The 19450-nt window shown below is 34.3% G+C and overlaps 1 protein-coding gene and 1 pseudogene across 2 annotated transcripts in view; one reads left to right on the forward strand and one right to left on the reverse strand.

Annotated features, from left to right (window-relative positions):
* The first annotated feature begins 1316 nt into the window (after positions 1 to 1316).
* Positions 1317 to 3273, forward strand: LOC115967679 (annotated as a pseudogene).
* A 5969-nt stretch (positions 3274 to 9242) lies between these two features.
* The window catches only part of LOC115968734 (lysine--tRNA ligase, cytoplasmic-like), a 36124-nt gene continuing 25916 nt past the window's right edge, over positions 9243 to 19450 (reverse strand). The window contains exons 1-15 of one of the 2 annotated variants that reach the window (XM_031088229.1): positions 15032 to 15141; positions 14747 to 14912; positions 14561 to 14654; positions 13579 to 13664; positions 12923 to 13047; positions 12782 to 12844; positions 12408 to 12533; positions 12040 to 12322; positions 11830 to 11926; positions 11584 to 11740; positions 10892 to 11035; positions 10720 to 10788; positions 10486 to 10629; positions 10326 to 10377; positions 9243 to 9536 (exon numbers count right to left, since the gene is read on the reverse strand). In XM_031088229.1, coding sequence (XP_030944089.1) covers positions 9520 to 9536; positions 10326 to 10377; positions 10486 to 10629; positions 10720 to 10788; positions 10892 to 11035; positions 11584 to 11740; positions 11830 to 11926; positions 12040 to 12322; positions 12408 to 12533; positions 12782 to 12844; positions 12923 to 13047; positions 13579 to 13664; positions 14561 to 14654; positions 14747 to 14912; positions 15032 to 15109 — 1701 coding nt within the window. In that variant the 5' untranslated portion in view covers positions 15110 to 15141 and the 3' untranslated portion in view covers positions 9243 to 9519. Of the gene's footprint in view, positions 9537 to 10325; positions 10378 to 10485; positions 10630 to 10719; positions 10789 to 10891; positions 11036 to 11583; positions 11741 to 11829; positions 11927 to 12039; positions 12323 to 12407; positions 12534 to 12781; positions 12845 to 12922; positions 13048 to 13578; positions 13665 to 14560; positions 14655 to 14746; positions 14913 to 15031; positions 15142 to 19450 lie in introns of those variants that run through there. The other variant, XM_031088228.1, reaches the window with a different exon arrangement.

Here is a 19450-nt window from a genome sequence, read left to right on the forward strand (position 1 = left end):
TCCTAGGTTTTGATCGTGGGTTTAAATCTGTGACCTCACCAAATACCATTCTTATGCAAATTCGAAGTGCCATTTTACCCGAAGGTCATTGGCATAATTACTTTTGAACTTTTTATAAAAGATCTTTAATAAATAAAATTTATGCACTAGAATCTTGCTGGATACAGTGATCTTTCAAAGGAAATAGGCCATTGATCTTAGCATGGAACCAAGAGTATATCTGGACACTTGAAATTTCACCTCTGTTTCTCCAGAAGTTGTCTTTGTATCTTGGAGCTGATCAAACACAAAAACAGATTCTTATACTACTTAACACTAGAAAGTCGTGCAACTATTCTAAAAATAATAATAATAATAAAATCTAATCTTATATACTCTTGCGCTTTCTGAAATGCAAATTTTATAAATGCTAAATTCAATACAACCCTGGTGTTTGAAAGATCATATCCATGTAATTCTCAATGGTCTTGTTCCACAATGTCTAGTTCAGTCCAAATCAACTATTTGTCCTAGTCTGAGATAGAATGGACTTCCTCATTTTCATCTCTAGTTCAGTCCAAATTGCTTGAGACTCTAGCCCTAGGTTTTTAATTGTTGAGATGAAGAGTGTTGCATCTGACCCATTTTCATCTCTAACTTAGACAACTTCTCACAAACTCGCCCGAACTCGCCCAAGCTTCAGGATCAAATACAAAAAATTTACTGCACAATGAACTCACCCAAGCTTCAGATGAACCCAGAATCAAGGCTCCTTCTTCCTTGGGTTACTTGCACGATCAAAGCCCAAATGATTCTCAATCTAGAGTCTCAAGCGAAGCACATTGCATTGTGTAGGATCTTCGTTGGGTTGGATGGGAGTGAGTGAGTTTTGATCCATTTTGGGATGTGTTTTTACTTATTTGGTGTTAGAGTAACGGAAAACATAGAGGTGGGTTATGGAGCACTCACGGTCAGAATCACAGGTGGGTAAAGTGTCAAAATTTAAATCACAGGTGGGCACATAGAATTAGTGACAAACCACAGGTAGACAAAGTGTAATTATCCATTGCTTTCTTATTATTGTTGTTGTTGTTGTTGTTGTTGTTTTGCACTAGGCAGATGACACTTGCTTAGGTATTAGTAATCAGTATTCCATCTAGACCTAATAATTTCTCTCCAATTTGAGCCCAAAAATATAATTAATAAATTATAATTTTTTTTTAAAGAAAAAAAAAAGGAAAAAAAGAAGAAGGCCTGCTTTGCTTATTGATTGTTCTAATGAACCCAGCCCAAAACCTCATTAAAATCCAATCCAAAAAGAAAAAAAAAAATAATAATATTATAATAAAAACAAATCCAATAAAAAAACGAAACAAATCCGAATCGGAGAGACTGAGAGTCTGAGAGAGCAAGAGACAACGCCGCCGCCGCCGCTCCGCTGTGCTCTGAACTTGTGTCGGTGAGTTTTAATTTATTAACGCTTTCCTCTTTTGTTGTTGGTGTGTTGATGATTTAATTCTGTTGGGTTTGTAAGTTCAAGATTTAGATTAGGTGTGTGGTTTATGAGGAAATTTGTAGGAAAAAATGATAAATGGGATTTGGATTTTTTGTGGGGTTTGTTCAAGATTTGATGAATTTCATTTCATTGTCTGTGAATTTGTAGCACTTGGGGTATGCTTAATTTGATTGATGAATTTGTATAGCTACTTGGTGGATTAGTCATATTCATGCAATATTTGCAAATGATGCAACTTGCTATATGGGATTTGATCTAATTCCCTTATAGCAGTGATTTCATAGCTACTTTTATATGCAGCATCAAATCTCAGATATCTCTCAATAATGCAACTTGTTATATGAGGCTGAGCTCAGATTTCTATGATTTGTTAGCTTAGAAATAATGGTTAGCTCATGAAATTTATTCAATTATCGTATTTTTAAAGATTTGTGGAAAACTTAGAATTTCGAGGTTTTTATTATTTTAGTTTGTTTTTCATGTTCTTGCACATTCTTAGGAATCAAATAGTGGGTCTATGTTTAAAATTTTAGAGGATTTCACTTTTTGAAGGATTTGAAATTATGTGCAAAATCAATTGGAGTATGAATCAGTTATAATTTAGGTTTACTTCTTTTGTTCTGAGCAGTGTTAAAAATGACTTCGCAAAAGATTGAAACTGGTCACCAAGACGTGGTCCGTTATGAAGCCATGGATTACTATGGTAAGCGTGTTGCCACGGCCTCATCAGACCACTCCAATAAGATAACTGGGGTGAGCAATAGGGCCTCTCAACAGCTTGCAACGTAGCTGGTCACCAAGGACCTGTTTGGCAGGTGGCATGGGCTCACCCAAAATTCAGGTCTTTACTTGCTTCATGTTCTTATGATGGGCAAGTGATAATATGGAAGGAGGGTAATCCGAATGAGTGGACCCAAGCCCATGTCTTCAATGACCACAAGTCATCTGTCAATTCTGTTGCTTGGACTCCTCATGAACTGGGACTTTGTTTGGCATGTGGTTCCTCAGATGGGAATATCTCAGTTTTCACTGCAAGACTGGATGGTGGTTGGGACACCTCAAGGATAAACCAGGCTTACCCAGTTGATGTCACATCTGTTTCATGGGCTCCCTCAACAGCCCCTGGGGCTCTTGTTGATTCTGGCTTGCTTGATCCTGTTCAGAAGCTCTGCTCAGGTGGTTGTGATAATAATGTGAAGGTGTGGAAGCTCTATAATGGGACATGGAAGATGGATTGCTTTCCAGCTCTTCAGATGCATACAGATTGGGTTTGTGATGTTGCCTGGGCCCGTAACTTGGGACTTCCCAAATCTACAATTGCAAGTGCCTCACAGGATGGCAAAGTCATCATATGGACTGTGGCCAAGGAGGGGGATCAATGGGAAGGCAAGGTTCTGAATGATTTCAAGACTCCTGTTTGGGGGTTCTCCTGTCCGCTACCAGGAAACATATTGGCTGTGGCTGATGGAAACAACAGTGTGACATTGTGGAAGGAAGCTGTAGATGGGGAGTGGCAACAGGTGACTACAGTTGAGCCTTAGAATCTTTTTTTTTTTTTTTTAAACAGTTAGCTCCTAAAGTACTGGATTCCATTCTGAATCTTTTTCATTTACATGTATTAGGACTTATTTTTTGTTTACATATTCATGTATTTTATTACATTGCTTGATATTGTCAAAAGTTTCAAAGTTGGGAGTATATATCAAATTCCTAGACTTGCCAAAAACGATTGTTGATTGTAGTTTGTCAAAAATTCTCTTGAAATTGTTGATTTTGGTCATGGTGGATTTCTAATATCAGTTTGAAGTTTTGTCAGTCTTTTAGTTATTTTTCTGCTAATCTACATTTATGAGTGTGACCATTTGCTGATTAATTAAAATAAATACATGTCTTTATATGATTCCACATAGAATCCACCCAAATGCCATCCTACCCTTTATCATTGAGCTGAAGTGTATTTTCATGGTCGAATTATACAATGAGTTTAGGGAAATTTTTTGTTTTTGGATATCTGTAGAATGTTTGGTTTTATTTAGGGTTATTGCTATGGTAAGAATTGTAGACTAGTCTAGTTTCCCTTCTTTTGCCTTAAAAGGGACTTAAGTTATTGTAGCATCTGTCAAACCCTACTATGTGGAACTATGATGTTGCAAAAATGAGTTATCCACTTAAGTTATCATAGTCAAACCCTACTATGACACTGTCATTGTCTGCGATGATACACTTGGTCACATTGAGATGACAGATGAGCATGAAAGTTTCTTCCCTCAAGTATTATTGACTAAACAAATACATTCCCTCTTTGAGGGTTAATGTGCTCACATGGGAACTGGTCAACTGATGTATTGTACATTTGTGCATTGTTTTAGGTGGTAATAGATTATTATTCTACTTGTGGAACTATGATGTTGCAAAAATGAGTTAAGATGCTCTTCCTAAAGATCAGGCTCAGCACATACAAGTAATATTCAGTTATCCAATGATTCTTTAAGTCTAGTGTGTGTATATTCATTACTACTTTCAAAGATAGATGTTTGGGGTAAATATATATATATTAGAAGCTGGATTTGAAAGAAATTGGTTTCAAGAAACCAGGTATTGTATTTCTTTCCTTTTTTATAATTCGATGGCAATAATGGAGGTGGGGGATTTGAACTTGGACATCTCCATTGGAAGCATAGGGGTTACTAATTGCTATAAGACTTTTTACAAAGGTACCTTAAACATCTGTCAGATTCATTTTATATATTAAAAAAAAATTATCATGTTTCACAGTTGCCCCTCAACACTTCTACTGTTCACTAAATACCAGCCCATTGATATGAAATTCAGAAATTTTATATTTTTTCCAGTTAAAATATTTTTTGTTCTATATATATATATATGTTAGAAGTGAGGACTAAGGAGGGAGATTCAAAACTAGGAAAAATACTCTTCGCAAAATCAATTACTATACAATAAAAAAAAATTTGTCGACTATTAAAAGAATTGTGTTATTTTCATATTTTCATATATATCTCATTCCACATTGTTAATTATTAATTCCACCAAAAACACAACCATATTACTCATGAAGCTAATCATCCTTTAAAAGATGGAATAAATTATATGAGAGTGCACCAAATTATGGTGAGATCCTCATATACTTGCAAAAAAGGCATGGTTTAAGGATGAGCACATGAACTCAATCAGTGCAAGACTATGTAAATGCCAAATGGTATGTTGCCTAATCCTGTCTCATGTTGGACCATCATAATTTCCACTCAACTTTCAACAATTGAGGACACCTGCACTTGCAAATTCAATCATGCATTATATGTTGATTATGTTCCACTGTCTAACCTCTTTATTGTGACTAAGAAAAAAGACTTTTAGGTATATTATTAATTGTAAAGTGATAAAACCCCAAGATGACTACGAGGAAGGAATGAAAGAGAAAGATTAAGAGGGAACTCATGTCAGTGAAGAGACCAAATTCTCTTTGGAGGATTGCAAAGTGATTGTAGTTGCACCCACTCTTTTATGTCTACCAATACTTTTTTGATGGTATGGTGTATAAGTCTTCCCTCATCATAGAGATTTTTGAAAATATGCATGCTTGGTTTCTTTGCGAAAAATGATCGGATATGACAGATTTGAAATCATGAGGTCTTTTACCACAATGCAGAGGTTTCTTTAGCTATGTTTAATTGGGTCTTTTGCATTTGCTATGGCCTTTATAATTTGTGGAAAATGGGAATCAAGAGGCATATGCCGTTTATAGGAGAACCCACTTTCTGCCTCTCTCCAACTATTTCCCTCTCACTCAAAAAGAGCCCATGAAGGAGTTTTAAGGTTTTATATCCATGGATATAATAATTAGATCATTGACATCATAATTAAGATTCATTATCCTACAATATCCACTGACCATCGAAATCATTTAAACTTGCACATAATGTTGGTTCCCTTTCTGACAACATAAATTGTTTTGAAATTGATAGTTACCAACAATATATCAACCACCTTAGTTTGACAAATATTGAAAGAAAGCATGATTATTTGGTTAAAACAACCTATAATTAAAAACTCAGTTTAAAAAATAAAAATAAAAATTTATTTTGCAAATCCGGTGTTTCTTTCATACCAAACCAAAATCCTACATAAATGATTTGAAAGTTCAAAATCCTACATAAATGATTTGAAAGTTCGACAACTAGTTCGGTACGACTTCAATAAATATAGATATAACTGCATACTCCTTAGACTAGCATCAACTAAGACAAATAATGAAAGTTTCATACTATTTAAGAAAAATAGCATTTAAACGTTATAAAAGCCAAATGTGCTAACACTTTTATATACCTATAAAATAAAAACCAAATGTACCATTCTATCACATCAATTCCTAAGATGGATTCTATAAAACTATTTGTTTGCAACATTAGTTTATTCAAAGCTAAAGCAAGTTTAATTTATATAGATGGTAAAATATGATTTTATGTGTACCTTTGACTAATGGATCCCAAAAACGGTAAAAGATTGCGTAAATTGCTAATAGAAAAATAAAAATATGAAATTAGGAAGAGAGAGAGAGATATAAATTAGAGGGCCAAAGAATAAACTAGAGGGGAGAGAGTGAAAGGGAGTGGGTTTTACCATACCTGGTACCACCTGTCTTTGGTTTCGTTCTCAAGGGTCTTTGTGTGGGAAATTTCAGCAGAAAGTAGCGGTAAGGAAGGGAAAAAATTATGTGAAGTAGCGGCAAAGAGAAAAAAAAAAAAAATATATATATATATATATATAAGAATCAGAGTTGCACAAATCTAACTTGCGAGCTTGTTCATTAAAGTTGTAAAATGAGATGTTTTTCCTGTGTTTTCACAAGCCTAAAAAAACTCAAAATTGAAAAGAGCCCTTTGGTTGTTTTCATTTTTCGTTATAAATTAGAAACAAAAATTGTTTTCTCTTTTCTGTAGTTTTGAGTCTACCAAACAAGTTTTTTGTGATTGGAAACTGAAAATGGTCCTTGAAAACAGAAGATTGATAAAAAAAAAATAGTTACCAAACTTAACTTCATTTAGCTAAAATTTAAAAATTTTTGCTGAAAGTACCGTAGATAAAGGTAAAAACTAGCTAAAATAGTACAGTGGGACCAATTAATAATACCAAAAAGTGCAGTGGGACCCATGAATAATATCAAAAAGTACAGTAAGACTCATGAATAGTAGCAAAAATAAGTTAAATAGTAAAATAAGCTGACTTTAAGCTATATTCTCAAACATAACCTAAATGTTCTATGATCATTTAAAAATAAATAAATATGACGGGATTTGAGTTTATAGTATCTACAGCATTATAATTTCTCTCTTACCACATTAATGACTATTTTTTATGTTGACAAGATTTGATTTCAAATTCTTATTCGATAACAAAAAAATTTTATAAGTTGAGCTAACAAAATAACATAGTTGACAAATAATGAACATCATTGACGACCAGCACCACTAATTATTTTGAACTTTAGGGTTAGCTTGGATACTGCTTATTTTGCAAAAAAATGAAAACTTGTTACCAAAAACATTGCAGCAAAATAATTTTTAAAAGGCAAAACATTGTTGCTGCGTTTTATTAAAGTGGGCTGGTTTGTGAACAATACTGTGGGACCAACCAAAAAAAAGGCAAAATGCACAAACATCTATTGGCAAACGCATGCAAATTATTGTACGTTTTGCGTTTTTGGTTGTGTCCTACGATACTGTTCACAACCCAGCCAAACTTGTGAAAACACAGATTTCGAGGTAAATCTTGGGTCTCACGGTACTATTCATAACTTAAAAATTATTTTGCTATAGTGTTTTCAACAAAAAACGGTACCTAAATAGACTCTTAATACACATTCTTCCAATGTGAATCTTCTTAAGTTCTAACAATGAATAGGTTTTATATGTGTGTATATAAATATATATAACCATTATCTTTCTGTGCCTCACACATGAAGATACGGACCATTTTCGACTCCTGGAATTAAAATAAAAAAGCTTAATCAAGTTCAACAGTACACGACACAACATGTGGTTTCGATTATTATTAAGTTATTAACTACTAGAACTATGTAATGGAATGCAATGATGGCCATCTGTTCTAATATAACTATACAAAATGTACATAATAATGATAACATAGAGATGTCGTAATTTTCTTGAAATTTCATGGGCCATGAGCCCATGTCGTTGCTTTCTTGAAATTTAAAAAAGGCACATTTTTATTCCAAGTTTCTTTTTGTTGTAAATGAATAGTATTATCATGAGCCCTAAGTGCACACTACACACAAGTTTTTTTGTAGGTTCCCCACTTAGCTAGTGTAAGGACTCAATTTATGACGACCTCGAAATGATGTTGGGTTCGCACGTTAATGGCCCAAACAATATAATTTGTAAAACGTGGGTGTTTAAGAACTAGATTAACCTCTCTAGAAGTAAAAAGATTCGATCTCACGTTTATAGATGGATTAGAGCCGATATCACAATCTTTGAAATCGATACAATTCTTTTCTTTCTAAGTTTTCTTCCTCAGTCTTCTCTCTCTGTTTCTCTCTATGTTCTGATCTCCCTTTTTTGTATGCCATTCTTTCATGTTATATACCGCCATTTTTATCCCATCTTCACCACACACGTGTAGATTGGGTTCAGGAGATCTCTTTTTGTCTCATCCAACACCCTCTGGAACCTCTTCCTAGAGACTGTAAGGCTGCTTCATCACTGTTCAGGCATCACTTTCACATTAATGCGGCCAGAGAGTTGGTTGAGAGGCAATTAATGCGAAGGCAGCTGTTGCCATAGATATTTATTTGCCTTCTCTCTCTCTCTCTCTCTCATCTTTGGCCTCCTTATCCCACCTTGAGTGGTGACGTAGCTCTAAGGTATGTTCGTAACCAGATGGCATCCTGAACGTCCTCAGACTCGTATTGCCGAGAAGGTTTTTGTCCTCGGACAAATACTGAACTCATCTTTTGTGATATTCCCTCTTCCCTTCGTTTGGTTACCCCTTTAATCTAATATGGGCCTCCTCGGGCAGATTTGCCTCCTCGAATGGGCCACAGGCCCAATTAACTTGACTTTAATAACTTTAGTGACTGACCGGCCCCCACAGCTAGTAAAATCTTTTGCTACTAAGAGCAATTATTATAGAATAAACGTAATAAGTTTAAATTCTATTGTATCTATCAACAACAAAAAATTGTTTTCACTCTAAAGCATGTAGAATCTTGATCCTCCTACTCTGATGCCATCTGATCCTATTGCTAAATGTCCTTTCTTTTGGTTATTTACTTTGATCCTCCAAGTCAAACAAATTATTAGATATACTAGGGCCACTGAAATGACTCTTCCAACCAATAAAACACCATCACCTAGTGTAGCATCACTTGATATGACAATGTATATAATTAGTAAGTTTAAATGATCTCATAATTGAATTTTAAATTGCATGTTTTAAATTTGTGACTCATTAGTTTGTAATACATGTAGTAAAATCTATAGCACCTATAAGCTATAACACTACTTTCATTTTTATTTTTATTTTATTATCATTATTATTATTGTTTTGCGCTAGGAAGATGACACTTGCTTAGGTATCAGGAATCAGCATTCCATCTAGATCTAATCATTTCTCTCCAATTTGAGCCCTAAATTATAATTAATAAATTATAATTTTTTTATTTAAAAAAAAGGCCTGCTCTGCTTATTAATTGTTCTAATGAGCCCAGCCCAAAACCTCATTAAAATCCAATCCAAAAATAATAATAATAACAAATCCAATAAAAAATAAAAAATAAACGAAACAAATCCGAATCGGAGAGACTGAGAGTCTGAGAGAGCAAGAGACAACGCCGCCGCCGCCGCCGCTCCGCTGTGCTCTGAACTTGTGACAGAAGAAGTGACAAAATCCCCAAGAAATTCAGTTATGACAGAAATCACATCAATCAAAGGTTCATGCCAACTTTCTGGGATGAGAGCTCTGGGTTTCAGAATTTTGAAAATTTCCTAAGCTCCTGCATTGCCTAAAGGAATACCAAGGGACCAACTAAGTCAGTCAAAATATACAATACTCTGGGACATGGACAACATAACCATAGTTATCAAAACTGGAACAAAAAGTGAACTGCACCAAACATCAAACCACCAATGAATTGGTATAATGGTTAATTGGTTCAATAATTGAGTCATTGAGTGAAAACCAATAGTCACTGTTTAATTATATATATTTTTTAAATTGAAAATAAATAAATAAAATTTAAAAAAATCTGATTAGCCAGTACTAAATTAAATAAATATGTAAGCTGTAAGCATACTAAACGTTGAAATTAATAAAAGTATAATTTCATAGATTACATAGGCCTCATTGAAATATAGAATTCATGAATTTCTATTGATGACGACAAAAAATAGAGCCTTGAATTGATACCTTAGTTAATCAATCAAGGTTTCAAAGTAAAAGACTTAAAAAGTATTTCATTATAATTAAATATTGAAAGAAAGCATGATTATTTGGTTAAAACAACCTATAATTAAAAATTCAGTTTAAAAAATAAAAATAAAAATTTATTTTGTAAATCCAGTGTTTCTTTCATACCAAACCAAAATCCTACATAAATGATTTGAAAGTTCGACAATTAGTTCGGTATGACTTTAATATATATAGATATAACTGCATACTCCTTAGACATAACACAAAAATGCCATCAGCACAATATACAGGAATGAAACCTGTAACTGAATACGAAAGAGACAGAAAAGACTAGCATCAACTAAGACAAAAGCATAACATGGGCCAAACTGAAAATGAGTACCTTTAGCAGATGGCTCATCTTGAGGTTTCATGGTTGGGAAGAGAATAACCTCCTGTTACCAAATAGCATATGTTGAGAGCCCATTGAGAACATACATGAATAAATGAGACAAATGCAAACAGGCACAGACCCAAGAGAGAGAGAGAGGAGAGAAGAGAACCTTAATGTTTTGTGAATCAGTTAACAACATTGCTAGCCGATCAATACCCAATCCCCAACCGCCTGTTGGAGGCAACCCATACTCAAGAGCCGTACAGAAGGTTTCATCCAAAGCCATTGCTTCATCGTCACCAGATTGCCGATCCTGCATGCAGACCACATATCATTCAGAAGAGTTCCAGAGGAATTTATTTAAGGATAAATCCACTGCACACTTGAAAACTGATGCGTTAACCTTGAGCTGCTCAGCAAATCGCTGGCGTTGTACCACAGGGTCATTCAATTCAGTGTATGCATTGCAGAGCTGAGCGGTTACAGAAAAATTAAGTCAGAATCATGAATTATAAAGCTGAAAATTAAATGATACATAGAAAGAAAAAGAAATCAAGATATCCTGAAAAGCATACTTCATGCTTGTTTATAAATAACTCAAAACGCTCAGTAAGGCCTTTCTTCGTTCTATGCCACTTTGCCAAAGGACTCATTAACTCAGGGTGGTTAATGATGAAAGCAGGATTTGTACAAGTCTCTTCCAAGAAGTGTCCTACAAGCTGCAGTAACAGAAAAAATATATATGACCAATTCTCATAAATTGTCTGAGCATGCAAGCAAGAATAGTCTACCTTAAGGAACAAAATCAGATCAAGTCAGAAAACATCATTGTCAGAACAAAAGAAATTACACACTTTTTCTAATGCAGAATTACTTAAATTATTGTAAAATATTGGGGACCCCATCATATTGTTCTTTTAATGGCATTTCCAATCAACCATTTTTCACTGTTCCCAACCTCCTATTATCTCTCCCACAGATAAATGCTACGATTTCTACTTTATCCAACTGCTACGGCTTATCAGTGTAAGCAATCTTATTGAACCATTACTCCAAATAGCAGAAAACCATCTAAGGAAAAACCAAGATTCCAGCAAGAGCTATCCATTCAACTCTCATTCACCTCCTCAAGCATAAAGCTCAGAACCTTCGTCACAGATATTGTATCTACTTAGTACATAACACAGGATCACAATGCCAGTAACTACCTAATTTATGTTCAATAAAGTAATAAAAAAATTTAAAAAGGGCTAAGCAGAGAACTGACTTTGTCCAACAAACGCGCTGTTGTTTCAGGAGGGGTACATTTGATCTCATACTTTGTGCATGCGTCTTTCAAATATTTGTTGGCCTCATCACTGGAAAAGTCCTTGGGAATACTGAGGTTCGCCATCTTCTCTAATTCTTCTATCATGTCAATCCTTCTGCCAGAGTTAAAACAACCAATTTCATATATTTTCATATTCATGTTAATGTTATACAATTTGTGAGAGATACTATATAGATGACAAACCTGAAAGGTGGAGTGAAGTCAATCTCAATTGGATCCTCATCCAGCCCATTTGCATGATATTTAATTTTATATCCGCCTGTAAGTTCCTTTACCATCCCTGTTACACATTACTGTGTCAGGAAAAATCCAAGTATTTTGGAGGATAAAAATAACTTCACTACCCAAGTGGAATGAAGCAGTTGTTTGCAACATGATCCAAATGACCCTTACCACTCAACATTGTCTCAGTGAGTTCCATCAAGTCATTGTAGTCAGCAAAAGCCATATAGAACTCACAGGTGGTGAACTCAGGATTATGCGTCAAATCGATGCCCTCATTTCTGAACTGCTTTCCAATCTCATAAACACGGTCAAGTCCACCAACAACAAGCTCCTTAAGATAGAGCTCAGGCGAAATGCGCATGAATAGCTTCATGTTCAGGTCATTGTGATGGGTCACAAACGGACGGGCAGCTGCTCCACCAGGAATCGTATTCATCATTGGTGTTTCAACCTGACAGTGAAAAGAAAGTAAAGTGCCATATGTAGAAACCACCTGAATGAATTGAATAAATAAAAAATCAAGACAAACAACTAACCTCCAAGAAATCACGACTCTCAAGAAAGAGCCGAATATATGAAATGATCTGAGATCTTGTCTTAAAAATTTGTCGAACCTCCGAATTCAACGTCAAATCTAAATGGCGTTGTCGATAACGAGTTTCCTAGCATTGAAGACAATAAAATAAAACACCAGAAAAGGAAAAGAAGAGGAGAAGTGAAAACACAGTCCAAACTGAAAGAAAATAAAATAAATGGACCCATCTCACTTTTATCTACATCAGGAAAAAATAATCCAATTCATCAGTACCAGATCATATGTACATAAGAATTTTATTTTGGGTGTGCTAAAGAATATAGTTTAAAACAGTGCAACAGGAATTTGGTTGAATTTTAGGATATTAATCAATACCTGGTCTTTCAAAATATATGTTTCAGGATTCCTGGGACATCCTGGGACCCAAGCCTCCTCCTTCTGCAACAATAAGAAAGTACGGAAGTCAGGATGAGACTGTAACCAGCATTAAATCATTCAGGGAGAAACCATGTTCACCTTCAAATTGGCATTGTCAGACACAGAACCAGCCTTCGGCTTTTGCCTTGGCATCATATGGAGACAATGGGATAAGACTATAAACGATCTTGGAAAAATACTTAGCTCCCCCCTTCTAGTTTTCCCTGAATTGAAAGAAAATGTGTTAAATTACCTTGTAAGAGAAAGGTTGGGAGTGTGTTTGTGAGTTCAAGACCTGCTAAATCTGTATGTAATTATGAGTAAAAAAAATGTACATCTATGTCACAAGACTGGACCCATTTCTAGAAGATTTCAACAATCATGCGGCATACTGATAAAAAATATAAAATAAAAAAAATAAAACCAATTATGCAGCATAGAAAACTAAAACAGTTCCCCATAGGGAAAAAGACCAAAATGAAGCACCTATTTAAACCAATTTTCAAGCGGTCTCTATTAAATTTGTATTTTGAAGTTCTACCTACACTCTCCATAATTTTTTCCTTATGCCATAAAATTTTCAATTCATTATCAAACATCAAATGAGAGAGAGAGAGACAGAGACCAAATTAAGTAATTAAACTGACGGTGATTTCTTTTGTAAACTCAATAGTGTCAACATAGTAAGGAGCAACTCTATATATATATAAGTCAAAAGGTGTTAGTAACTACCCAATTGTAGTAACATCACAAACCTGGAAACCCCTTGACACCAACATTATCACCACGCTTCACAGTTGAATGGAACCTAGAAAATTCTTCCTCATTCAAATCTGACTTGCTGCATCATGGAAATGAAGAATCTCTTTATCATTAAATTTGGTATTTGTGCAACAAAACTTAAAGGTGGTGCAATTTAGGGGGGACACCCAGCTAGGGGGTGGGGTGGGGTGATTGTCCATGAAACTAATTCATATCAGGACCAAAATTTCCCAAATAGTACCAAGTGAAAAGTCTCATTCGTACATATTCATCATCTTGTTTATATAGGTCCTTTATAATTTTTTTTTTTTTTTAAGCGCAGTTGAGAAAGCTAGGCAGTGGTACAGAAAGATGCAATAAAGTAAAATGACCTACATCATTCTTTTTGCCAATCTACCTAAGCCTTCTACATACAACTAATCAGGCCTCAAAAACACGAAATTAGCAATAATTTCAATAAAAAAATAAAAAATAAAAAACAAAGTTTCTCTTACAAGGAACTTGGGCAAAATATTGACATTCAACTAATTGATGAATTACTGCCCAAAAATATTAACTTTTTAAGGTAAGATATTTGACATGAAATGCTATGGAACAAGAAAATCCAAATTCCCAAACTAATCACCTATTCCACTATAGAAGATCACAGAGAGAGCAATTTGTGTCCATTCAAAGAAAGAGTCCAAAAGCAAAAACAAAGGCTCTTCTACTAATATGGAAAGATGCCAATGTGCTGCATCTCAAATTGCACCTCCTCTTACAGGGGTAAAGTGGAGGTAGAAGTCATAGGTTCAAGGCCCACATGGTTGCATGAATAACTTACAAATAAAAATTTTAATTTTTAAAAAAAAAATTAAAACTAATAGAAAGATAATTTGTCAAAGACATTGCGTACCTAAAGAAATAACAATACTAAAATAATAAGGAAAAATCAAATATGAATAAGGGAAAAGAAAAGATACAGTGATAAGATACCTAGCATCAGCCATAACTTGGACTTTTGCACCACGACCATGTAAATCATAAAAGAATAGCTTTGAAGAAGATGAACGTTTGCTCATGATACGCCCTTTGCATTGGAAAGAAAATTTTTTTAAAAAAAATCACCAAAAGAGACATGATAAATACTAACCGAATAAATAAAAGCCCTGATTTCAATACCAGCCAAATTTACAGTAACATCCTCAAGATGCTCCCCATTGCCTATGTTTTTATACTGCTCTACATATTCAGGGGTAGACATTGTAACATTGAATTTGTGAGGATATGGCTCTTCACCAGCTGCCCTCAGAGCCGCAAGATATTTCAGTCTATTTTCGAAGTATTGCTGGAGGAAAAACAAACGAGGAAGATTAAAAGCAGGAGATTGCGATTATAATCAAGAGCTTTGTGGAAAAGATCCAAGAAAAGAATGCTAACTATTGCAGGACAAGAATGGACTTATACCGTTGGATCCATATCTTCATCGTCTGCTGCTGCAGATTTCTTGCTGCGGGAATCTGCCATAGAAGCAGCCTGGAACATAAACACAAAAGTTTATTCTTAATAAGACTTCAATATGCGGCACACCCACATGCTTTTTATACGCAAAAAAGCTTCTGCCGCCTTAGACTTGTTTTCCTAGCATAATATGAATTCCTAACATGACTTGAGTTAGGATTCTTACGTGTATTAATTATTAAACACAACTCCTACTTACATTTGGAGTAGGATTCTAGGACTTGTCAACCACGTAACACATTCACCTATTTCTAATTGAAATAGAATTCTATCAATGCTTGCATGGCAAGCATTTTATCTTGGGCACAAATCCTACATGGGCTGGACTTCTATTAGGTGTCGTGCACCTCCCAACAACTACATGGATTCTATCCTTTGTACTTGCAAAGAAATTGCTAGGCATGACATCAACTCACCTAATTACCACTGGTTCAACAATTCATTTACTTAGTCTTAATTACAAATAGGAATAAACAATTGGAAACGGAATTACCCAAATGCTGAGAAAGCCAGGATAAGCGGGAGAGATGGTAAATACAAGTGCAATGTTCCACAACTTGGAACAATTTTCAATTGTAGTTGCTTTGGGGCAATGGTCGAAACAACTGCAGCTATATCTATGTTAGAAAATTGGAAAGCATTTTGGTAGTAATGTTAAGCACGCCTTTATTTTTCCTTCTTGCAATTATTAAATTTTTAGAGCAAAAGTGCCACCCACCCCTTTACCTTGTTGATTCTTTATCATCTAATAAATATTCAAAGGTATACTTTTCGGATTGAGATCTTCTAGAGTTCTTAGGGTACTCTACCATGTTGAATTCTTTTAATCTTAACCTTTCATTTATAATAAAAGGTCTAGATTTTGCCATATCATTAATCCACTAACAAATCTACCAAAATAATGATTTTAAAAAATAACTGCTCATAAATGATAGTTTTTACCTTAAATGCGAATAGTGGCTATGACATTGCAGCATTAAATTCAAAAGAAATTTGCTTATTTAGAAAATTGATTATTATGCACATAGGCCAAGAAGCATATATATGTATATATATATATATATATATATATATACATGATGTATGAATGGCAAAGACACCTGGGTTTTCATTCTAATTTTTTTAGTCTTTTATAAATTTTATTAAAATTAAGCATATACATGTTTTTTATTTCTTTCTTTTCAAGTACATGATTGGCACTTAGGATCATAAAATACGATTTTTCTATGTCCCATTTTAGTCAAGCCTATGCTTTGAAATTAACAACCAAAACGATTTGTGGAACAAATTGAAAAATGAAGAGGGGAAGGAGAAGATGACTTCACGTTTTCTTAGAGACCTAATTTAGGTAAAAGAGATAAGGCAATAATTATCATTTATGAGTAGTTATTTTTTAAACCATTATTTTAGGGGATTTGTTAGTGGATTAATGATTTGGAAAAATATGGACCTTTTATTATAAATGAATGGTTAAGATTAATAGAACTCTACATGGTAGAGTACCCTAGGAACTCTAGAGGATCTCAATCCATAGTTTTTTTTATATTTTCAATGTATTGAAAAAAAGGGAGTTTTGACAAGCATGAATAGCGTGTGGAAGACATATAATCCAACGATAGCCTCACAAAATATTGACCCAAAAATTGTAATAAATAGGAAAAATTATAGTTAATTAAGAGATAATTTAAACATAATCCATTTCTTTGAGTGGAAGGGAGAGGGGATCCCAATGGATGCTAATGTGATTGTCTCATAAAGAATTCTCCAAATATCTTTCTAATAGAATCAAGGGAGTCAATCTTGTACCGAAGGCTGTACCAGTTTAACCAGTGGAAAGATATATTTCGGTATCGATCAATACCAGTGTACCGTTTCAAGTTTACTGTTATTTTTTATATTTATAAATAAATATGTGTGTGTGTGTGTGTGTGTGTGTGTGTTATTATAAATAGAAAAGTTTACCATAAAATATTATCTCAATTCAGAACAAATTATTCATGGTTTTAGACTATACCATCAATTAAAAGGAAAAAAAAAACACAATATAAATAATAGAAAGCTTAATTGTTCATTGCATTCTAAGAAAACAAATAATACTAATAAGTTAACGCAAATAAGTTACCATTCTGCCCTTACAAAAATTACAAAATTACAAAAAATTTTTAAAAAAAAAAAAAAAGCTTTTTTCTATACCGGCCGGTAATGCCCGAAATCGGCCAGTATGGCCGATACAGCTGATATTTAAACTGGTACGAAATGTTGGTGTTTTGATATCGGTTTACGTACCAGTACGGTACATACTGGCTGGTAGTGGTACAGTATCAACCACCTTGGATAGAATACAAGTCCAATAGACCTAACCCCATTGTACTATACTTTTACTATACCCTTTTAACTTCTAAGTCACGAGACCGTATCTCCTACACTCAGCGCATATGAAAATTTTCCCCAAGTTACACATATGTCTACATATTTAACGCCAGTCTTTTGTACAATTTTACACACTAGTAAATATATAAGCTTATAGTCTTTATATGGTATTAAAGCCTCGGTTCTAGTAAATTTCCCCTCTCTCCTCTCCCTAAGCTAAATCCTTAGCACATTAAGAAATAGTGTTGGTTATTGATGCAAATGAACAATAAAGAAATCAACATGCAAAATACACACCAAGTACATGGAAAACCCCTTTTAATGGGGTGAAAAGCTACGGTGGGACAAAGGATGAAACTTATGCCCCTAAGAAGATTTTAATAAGACAAGAATGACACAAAACGGGATTCAAATCCTCTAAATTTCTTAGGATACTTTATCAATCAATTTCCTTAAATTCTAACCACACTTTAATGATTTGATGGTCTAGATTTTGCTATGTCAGCATTCCACAATATTCTTAAAATAATAAAATAATATTGCAAACAAAAAAATTAAGATTATTGTTAGTGGAATGCTGACATGGCAAAATTTAGACCATTAAATTATTAAAGAATGATTAAGATTTAAGAAAATCTATTTGGTAGAGTACCCTAGAAAATCTAGAAGATCTGAATCCTACAAAACTGGTACACTTCGACTCTTTATTCTTCCTAGTAGCCTAATTTTAGCAAGAATTGCATGGTTGAACTCTGCCTCCTAATGGCTGTGACTGCTCCCTTTTATATAACAAGGGAGACAATTGACCCTTACACGATTCCTATCATCACAGTGTGTAATTCAAATATGTTGGGTTATAGATTGACCCAGTTCCTTAACCAATTACTTATGTTGATTAATTAGTCCAATTATATGCAAAACCTATTAAAGTACAATAAAATCACCAAACTAAAATAAGTGCAGTAGAAAATAAGTTTGATACAATGATTTGATCACAATGGGGGAAAACCCTCGCAAGTAAATCCCCACCAAGTAAAGTTCAAGTGACCATTCCCGAAGTAACTACTAACAAGAATAGAGGTTATAAGTATAAGAAATCTTACCCTATCTAGAAGTACTTACCTACAGTAGAACCTACTAATATATATATATTTATATAAGGAAGCTTCATCCCCAATTGGACTACTTCTTGCAAAAACTTCTCTTTTGCACAAATCTCTTATTTGTGACTAACTGCACAACAACCCTTTTGATTGCTATAGTTTTGCAAAGTTCTCCAATCCACGCTTCAATTAATGAGTAATAACTTGGTACAAAACCCTAGGCACATAAATGTCGTAGCAACTCCTGTTATGTGTGTGTTTCTTTGTGTCTATGATGATGACTATAAAATGTCTTTTATATACTCTAGAACCCTTGTAAACGATCCCTAGAAAGGATAAGTCATCACGGGCTGAAACAAAAATTTATTGTTCAATTTTCCTGAAGCTCGATAAATCGAGAGGTTTCGAGCCAAGAATCGAGATACATTTATTCTTGATAAATCGATAGGCACCAAGCCAAGTATCAAGACTTGTTGTTTCAGCTTTTCTTAAGCAGTTTCTTAAGTAATCTTGTCTTTTCAATAATACCACTTGTTTATTCAACCAAAATCTTCTTGAACACACTAGAAGCTAAGACTTAATTACATATAAAGTGTGTTTTGACCTCAGATATGCCAATACATAAAAATATGATACTTACAAAATAGAAAGTGGTATAGGGGAACGTGTGTCGTCACTCGTACAAGGCTACGCAGGACTTTATCTTGTAGAAGACTTATTCCCCTTGCATGGATTCCAAGACGTGACTAACACAACAACTTGAGAGTTGTTGTTGGGTGAAAAGTTCTTCAATCCAGGCTTGTAAATCTGAAAGCAACTAGGTACATAACCCTAAGACACACAAGAGTCACAGCAGTTTCACAGGAGTGTGTATCACAGTATATGTCTTCGT

This window comes from Quercus lobata, chromosome 11 (genome assembly GCF_001633185.2).
Source record: "Quercus lobata isolate SW786 chromosome 11, ValleyOak3.0 Primary Assembly, whole genome shotgun sequence".
Lineage (NCBI taxonomy): Eukaryota > Viridiplantae > Streptophyta > Magnoliopsida > Fagales > Fagaceae > Quercus > Quercus lobata.